At 32.2% G+C, this 7716-nt stretch overlaps 1 protein-coding gene across 2 annotated transcripts; it reads left to right on the top strand.

Annotated features, from left to right (window-relative positions):
* Positions 1–1176: 1176 nt before the first annotated feature.
* LOC121230629 (bifunctional purple acid phosphatase 26) lies at positions 1177–6350 on the top strand. Of its 2 annotated transcripts, none has more exons than XM_041115666.1 (10): positions 1177–1265; positions 1904–2147; positions 2564–2764; positions 2997–3108; positions 3281–3507; positions 3826–3964; positions 4229–4449; positions 5350–5471; positions 5591–5752; positions 5860–6350. In XM_041115666.1, the coding sequence occupies exons 1-10, from the start codon at positions 1195–1197 to the stop codon at positions 5927–5929; spliced, it is 1569 nt and encodes a 522-aa protein (XP_040971600.1). In that variant the 5' UTR covers positions 1177–1194; the 3' UTR covers positions 5930–6350. The 2 variants fall into 2 exon arrangements, with proteins under 2 accessions (XP_040971600.1, XP_040971601.1); XM_041115667.1 differs by having other exon boundaries at positions 1259–1397.
* Positions 6351–7716: the final 1366 nt, after the last annotated feature.

Below are 7716 nucleotides of genomic sequence, written 5' to 3'. Positions count from 1 at the left end.
TGCAACGGTTTTGTTAGACTTCAGCTGTAAAATAGGTCTTGGCAAATAACTAATTAATTAATGTTTTCGAAAATGGATATAAAGTATATGAGTTGAATAACTGAAAAGATTTTACATAACTAAACCCATTCTATGTAACTTCTCCAGATTCGGCTATAACGTCTAGGCCGGGTTTGGGGAGTTACACTCTTGACATATTTTATTAGGTAAAGATTTGTGACTAGGGGTGAAGTCAGAAAATTTTTTTTAAGAGGGTCGAAATTAAATTGTAATTTTTACGATAGTAAAAATGCAATTTCACAATTTGAATAGTCTATATCTTTATAAGTTTTAAAAGGTTAAATCAAATTTCTATCATTTTTAAGGGACCAAAGTGTAATTTTACTTTTATTAATTTAAAAATTTAAAAGTTTTGAAGGGTTTAAATAGAAAGTTTTCTATTTTAAAGGAGTCAGGCCACTGCCAGCCCTTTAATTATGCCCCTGTTTGTGACACATTTTTAATTATTTTTCAAATAAATTAGTGTATAATTAACTTGTGACATTGACTCAGTCGAAAATTCAAGTAATAATATATATTTTAATAATTTTTAACTATGAAACTAATTTAATTAAGAATTTAAACAATCATATACTATAACCTTATCACTAACGGGTTTGAGTTACTTAGGTGTAATGTCGTTATCGCACAACGACAAAGCTAGCTGCTAACTTATGCTACACAACGTCACTACCTGCTATCTTACGCTTGTATATTTGTTTGGAATAAAACGACATCTAGTCACTGAACTTGAGAACATTTTTCACTTTGGTCCTATTTTCTTTATTCCATATTAGTTCTGAAAATTGATAAGTTTTTTTTTTAATTTGGTCCCTAAATTTAGGTTCCATTATCCTATGAAAAATATGGTACATTGAGATTGTGCCACATCATTATCTAAAATTTTTAATATTTTCTTGTACTTTTTGGATAATATATATTTGAAATTTTTAGATGATTTTGTGAATAATCAAAGTTTAGGGATCAAATTAAAAAAATTATCAAGTTTCAGAATTGTTATGGACAAAAAAGTTAAGGACCAAATTGATAAAAACTATTAAATTTAATGACTAAATGTTAATTTATCCCTATTTATTTCAACATTTTAAATATATTTAATTAGGAAAAACGAAATCTGACAACAAATAGCACCCTATGAAAACCGTCAACTACCCGCCAGATAAATTCCACTTCCCCTCTTCTCTATACGCCCAACATTTTCACAGGTAATTTTCTCACTCAAATAACATTCACTCTTTTCTTTTCTTTTTTCAAGTAAACGAATAATCCCAACTTGTTATAGCTTTCTTTATTCTCTCTTTTTCTCTGCTATCGTGGTGCTGGTGGCCTGTAAGGAAGTAAGCTTTGCTCTTTTTATTTATTTTATTTTATAAATATTGTTGCTATGTTTTTTTTTTCTTTTTTGCATTTCGAATTCGATTTCTCGATGCCTTTGAAATCTGGGTATGTTTAATAGATACGGTTCAGCAAAGGTAGCGCACTGGCTTTTGAGTTTCACACCGACTTTGTTTTTACTTTGATCCTAAACTTCCATTTCATTGCTGTGATTCTTTGAAAATGCGTCTAGATCTGAAACCTGCTCTGAAAGTTTTAACTTTTTCCCTGATTTTTTTGTATTGATAAATGTAGCTTAGATGAGAAGTGATATGATAAATTAACGATGAATCTGTCCGGTACGAGGAACAACTATTGGAATGCGAAATTGGATAGGAATGGTTTTTTTGGGTTCATTTAGTAGTAACGTAATACGATTTATTGGAATGTGAAATGTTTTTTTGAACTTATATGTGGTTTTTGTGTTTATATAAATGTTCGAATTTAATTGATTCCTTTTTCTTTTCAGATTGACCAAATTGGTGTTGTTTCAGAACTTGATTCATGAACTCAAAACACTGTTGCTGATGGCTTTCGGGCTGTGGTTCACATTGTTTGAGCTTTTACTCAAGTTGTTTCTTATCTTAGCCTTTGTGAAAAAGGGAAGTGCGGGAATTACAAGTACTTTTACTCGTACGAAATGGCAATCTTTTGATATCCCTCTTGACCATAAAGTACTTGCAATTCCTAATGGTTACAATGCTCCGCAACAAGTAAGTAATACACATCAGTAACCCCATTATTGTAGCTATTTATTTCAAATTATTCCTACAAATATTTTCTTTTCCAATCAGTATTAACTGATGATGCAACCATTCATTGCCAATCTCTATGCAAGTCAGATTCATGTTTAGCCAATTAAGATACTGGTTTTTCACATTTATTGGTTGTATGAATGAGGGTTAAATGGATGATTAATGAGGTCTTATCATATAAAAAACACAATAGCTTTGTTTTAAATTCTGAGGAAAAGACAGTCTTTAAGAGAACAATTTTACCAAGTGCATTGAAAAATTTACTCTTTAAGATGATCTCTTACCATTGCTATCTAGTCCTGGCCATTAATTGATCCTCGGGATTACAGCTTTGCTAAGAAATTGTTTTAACTTCATCAAATTTATTGGTGTAGGTGCATATTACTCAAGGTGACTATGATGGAAAAGCTGTAATGATATCATGGGTTACTGCTGATAAACCTGGGTCTTCTAGAGTACAGTATGGCACATCAGAGAATAAATATGACTTTAAAGCTGATGGCACAGTGGCTAATTACACCTTTTACAACTATAAATCTGGCTATATTCATCACTGTCTTGTTGATGGTCTAGAGGTAAATATCGAACAACATATGATGTTATCTGTAGCATGAAGACTCAAACAGTCATATAATAATTCTATCTGAAACTGGAGCTGCTGCAATATATGCTAACGAATCTAACATCCAGATGATGAGAAGCATATTTCATGTTATGAAGTTGCTACCAATAGGTAGAATCAGTCTTTTCGTGTATTCGTGTGATGTTGCAACTTATACTAAGACCACTAACTTTCTTTTCTTTTAGTATGAGATCAAGTACTATTACAAGATTGGTGAAGGTCATTCATCTCGAGAATTTTGGTTTCAAACTCCTCCAAAGATTGACCCGGATTCTCCTTTTACATTTGGAATTATTGGTAAGATGTCATTAGAATATTAATCTACATAGTAATGAATAATCTTGTTTTTTAAAGTTCAAAAGAAAATATGATTTTTGTATATTCAAGATGGTTTTCTGTGAAACTCCCAAAACAAAATAGACAAGCTGCAAAAACAAATCACTTCCTGAACTGGTTTTGTATCTTATAGGTGATTTGGGTCAAACATATAATTCTCTTTCAACTCTGGAGCATTACATGCAGAGTGGAGGACAGACCGTCTTGTTTCTTGGTGACCTCTCTTATGCTGATAGATACCAATACAATGATGTTGGTATTCGATGGGATTCATGGGGCCGCTTTATTGAGAGAAGTGCTGCTTATCAACCATGGATTTGGTCAGCTGGGAATCATGAGATAGAATACATGCCAGATGTGGTAATTCTTCAATTGTGCATCTTGAATTTGTTATATGTATAGATGTCGATTTCCTTTTGTTTTAACTCATATTTCACCTTGATATATATTATGTGCTATTAATACCTTTTTGGTGTTGTGATTTGTGATCTTCCCTCAGCCCATTCCTGATATTTGAGACAAAATAACTGGTTTCTTTACCACTACATTCTATATACTTACTTGAGAATAAAGATATTTTAAACCCTTGTTGAAGTACAGACTAAAATATATAGATCATAGCTTATCTTTGTTACTTTGTCACACCTGTGCCTTTTTTCTTTTTTTTTTTTTTTGCAGGGAGAAGTCCTTCCTTTTAAATCATTCCTTCATAGATTTAGTACACCACATTTGGCTTCCAGAAGCAAGAATCCTCTCTGGTATGCTATCCGACGGGCATCAGCTCATATTATTGTCCTCTCCAGCTATTCACCCCATGGTAAGACATCCTATTTACCTGGTTTTTCTGTATATGTTCCAATAAAAAGTTCAGATTTCTGATAATATTTTCCTATATTATTATCTTGTCTACTCTTAAACTTTTGTAATATTGATGTTACACAATTTTCAGCTTATTGAAAAGATAGTTATGAAGACAACCGTCAATGTTGTTTATTCACTTTATTCATTTATCTATTGATATTTGCTACAAATTTAAAGCATCTAGACTAGATCTGAAACTTTCACCATTTTCTTGGACCAGTGAAATACACTCCTCAATGGTTGTGGCTAAGAGATGAGCTCAAAAGAGTGGATAGAAAGAAGACACCCTGGCTTATTATTATCATGCATGTTCCCATCTACAATAGTAACCAAGCTCACTTTATGGAGGGTGAAAGTATGCGAGCTGTCTTTGAGCGCTGGTTTGTTCGTCATAGAGTTGATTTCATCTTTGCTGGTCATGTCCATGCCTATGAAAGATCGGTATGTACATTCTTCCTTTTTCATGTTGCTTTTTCCCACTGGGGTAAGGATAAGAAAGAATTAGACCCTGGAATTGATTGGAATCAGTTACTTACTAGTGACTAATAAGTAATAATTAATCTGTAAAATAAATAAAAAAAGTTGCTCTTGATGCCACCTTTATCAAAAAATTGTTGAAGCCTCATACTTTAGAATAAAATATTATTAGTCTAATTTGCTTTCTAATCAGTCATTATTCCTTGTATATGATATCTTCATGGACCTGCAATTTTTGTTCAAATTCCATAGCCATTTTCCTAATATTACATTGGTCATTGCTATTGTCAGTTGAACGTCTAAGTAGCCCGCCTCTTGTGGTGTAGCCTTTCCAGATCATAAACAGGGGCAGGCCAGTCCCTCTGGGGAAAAGTGAAACGTAAAAGGCAAGATGGTCAGAATATTGAACGTAAGCCAACTCGAGAATCAGTAGTTTGAAAAATCAACCACCTATTGTGGCCTATAATCACAAAAGAATCAACTTTCATTTGACCCTATGTAATGATTCTCCAGTTTCTTAGCTCAATTATGTCCTCTGAAAAGCTTCCATATCCAACCAACCATGCTGAAAATTGCTTCTTGTTTCTATAAATGGTGTCAATTACCTCATTTCTCTTCCTAATTATCAAATTTGACATCATCAAGACTCCGCTTAATGTTCCATGATTAGAAAGAAATAGAAAGATAGAGAAATGGATTCCTGAAAAGCTTAGGAATCGGTTCCCACATGACATCCGAACATATTGTTCTGCTAAGGTCTCGGCAGTGGATTTGGGTTGAGTCTTTTCAATTGTGCATATGCATAAAAAAATATTTGGGTGCAAATATAGATTATCTATAAAGTCTGATGTTATTGATTTGCAGTATCGCATCTCAAATATCCGTTATAATGTATCAAGTGGCTACCGCTATCCTGTGCCTAACAAATCAGCTCCAGTGTACGTAACAGTTGGAGATGCAGGAAATCAGGAAGGTCTTGCTGGAAGGTGAACAACCATCAATCTTTGAATATTTTGTTTTATGACAATATCATTTGAAAGTATCAAGTGTTAAACTCCTTGCTGTAAGTGCTTATGTGATCCATGTATTTGTAATTCACCATTAGGTTTCGGGACCCACAACCAGAATATTCTGCATTCCGCGAAGCCAGTTATGGTCATTCAACATTGGAGTTAAAGAACCGAACCCATGCATTCTTGAACTGGCACCGAAATGAGGACGGCCAAAAGGTTCATGCTGATTCCGTAATATTCCTCAATCAACGCTGGTAAGTATTAGCTTTGTGGAAACATTAGTCCATAAGTCTGTATCTAGTCATCTTAGTTGTAACCCTTAATTCTTGCTCTGATTTAAACCAAACTGGGTTTGTTATAGGGCAAGCAATCTGCGAAGAAGAAGACTCAAGGAGGATCAACTTAAGGCCAGAGGAAAAATTGATTTCTGAACTCATTCCATTAAGCTTTGTTCATCCTTTGAGTCCATTATATGGTATTGGCATAATCTGCATATCCCCTAGTGCATGACTGGTCTCATGAAACTCTTCCAGTTTCGAGTTCATGATCCCATCGCTATTGGCTTAGATTTCAAACAAGAGACGCAGTCTGAATGCCTTCGATAGCAGCATTTGTATTACAGAGACAGGAGTTTTACCATCATCTTCATTGAATACTTGGTTAGTCAAATATATTGTCTTGTATATGTCAATTTTTTTACATTCAAATAATAAAATTAAAATGTAATCTCTACATCATTTGTTGCAAATAACACAACACTCTTTGTAGCTACACCCACAATGAAATGATTTTATCTTTTTGATGAAATCCTCTTATGAATTTGCAATGAAAAAGTAACCCTGTTTTTTTGAATTTAGAAGCTGTTGGTGGTATTCTTGTTGGTTTAGGAGAGTCTTGGGAAATTTTCATTTCAAGGTTGAAAATGGAAATGAATATTAAATGGAAACAGAATCTATGAATATTATATTGTATTGTTTTATTTACAATGATAACCGAGAAACGGTTGCACCTTGAAATTCAAGGTTCTAGTCTTAGCTTTTTTATGGTCAACAGTAAGCACCTTAAGGTTCAAAATTTGAGTTTTAGCTATTATATCCTTATCCCTAATTTGTAAGCTTGTAGGCTTTTCATGGTTATTAAATTCTTATTATTTCACTAAAAAGAGTTGTTGATTTTTTTTTTGTCTCCATTGGTTTCCATTAAATTGGGTTGAAGACAAAAATCTCTCAATTAGAGACTACTTAGAAGGTATTGAATTTCTTTATCATTCAATCTAATAAATGTTGACAAAGAAAGAATGAATTAGACATATTAATATTAATCTCCAAAATCAACCTAAACCATTTCAATTTAATTTGATTACAAGACGGAAACCCTCATGGACTAAAAAACCTTCAATTGAGGTTTACAAAACTAATCCAACTCATGTAATTTAATGTGACAGTGGATTCCATTCCCCTTCCCACGTTCGTAGGATGGGTTTTGTTTAATTGAGTCAAAGGAAAAGGCTTGTGTCCTTTTTGTCTTCCCTTCATTAGCGAAGGCATCAAATCAAAGGTTGTCTTTTTATGTCCTATTAACTTTCCATGTCAAATGAATCTATTCACAATCACTTGGTGTTAATTTAGTAGGTTCGATTAAAAAAAATCGAAAATTCCACCTAATTAACGTGTTTTAAGTCTGTCTTAATCTAGTTAATTTAATCCATTAAATATTTTTCTTGCATTTTCTTCTTCAAATATGAAAAATAAAACATCCATAGAAATCGGTTTTTAATTGAAATCTTAGTTTTTAAATATTTTTTATATATTATATAAATACATAGGTTTTGAAATTTAAATATATATATATATTAAAAACTGACTGGATTGAGTTATAAGAATTTATAGTCATTCATCGCTTATAAAATTCAAATTAATCATCATAATCTTGATTTAATTGGAAATTATCAAGTAATATTGATAATTAAATGATCAAAATGATAAGATCAAATTTTAAAAAATATATGCTATCTTTCATAGGTGTATTATTATTTTTCACTTGTTTTAGCATATAAATTGAATGTAATTGATAATTTTTAACTACTCACATGACTAATTTACGGTAAAGGAAAAATTTTTGTTTTTGCTTATTTTCAAGAGATCTTATGTTTTAACAGGACCTTTTATTCATCTTCTAATTTCAATTTTAAATTTGCACAGCTATTTTTTACTTTAAC

Source organism: Gossypium hirsutum, chromosome A06 (genome assembly GCF_007990345.1).
Source record: "Gossypium hirsutum isolate 1008001.06 chromosome A06, Gossypium_hirsutum_v2.1, whole genome shotgun sequence".
Taxonomy (NCBI): Eukaryota; Viridiplantae; Streptophyta; class Magnoliopsida; order Malvales; family Malvaceae; genus Gossypium; species Gossypium hirsutum.
Note: the sequence above shows the minus strand (reverse complement) of the source record. Positions and strands in the feature narration are given on the sequence as shown.

Bases quoted from the DNA above. Each gene is read 5' to 3' on its own strand.
- LOC121230629 (XM_041115666.1), top strand. From the start codon at position 1,195: ATGAAAACCGTCAACTACCCGCCAGATAAATTCCACTTCCCCTCTTCT. The intron at 1,266-1,903 runs GTAATTTTCTCA...TTTTCTTTTCAG, and splicing joins TACGCCCAACATTTTCACAG to ATTGACCAAATTGGTGTTGT. The intron at 3,965-4,228 runs GTAAGACATCCT...TTCTTGGACCAG, and splicing joins CTCCAGCTATTCACCCCATG to TGAAATACACTCCTCAATGG.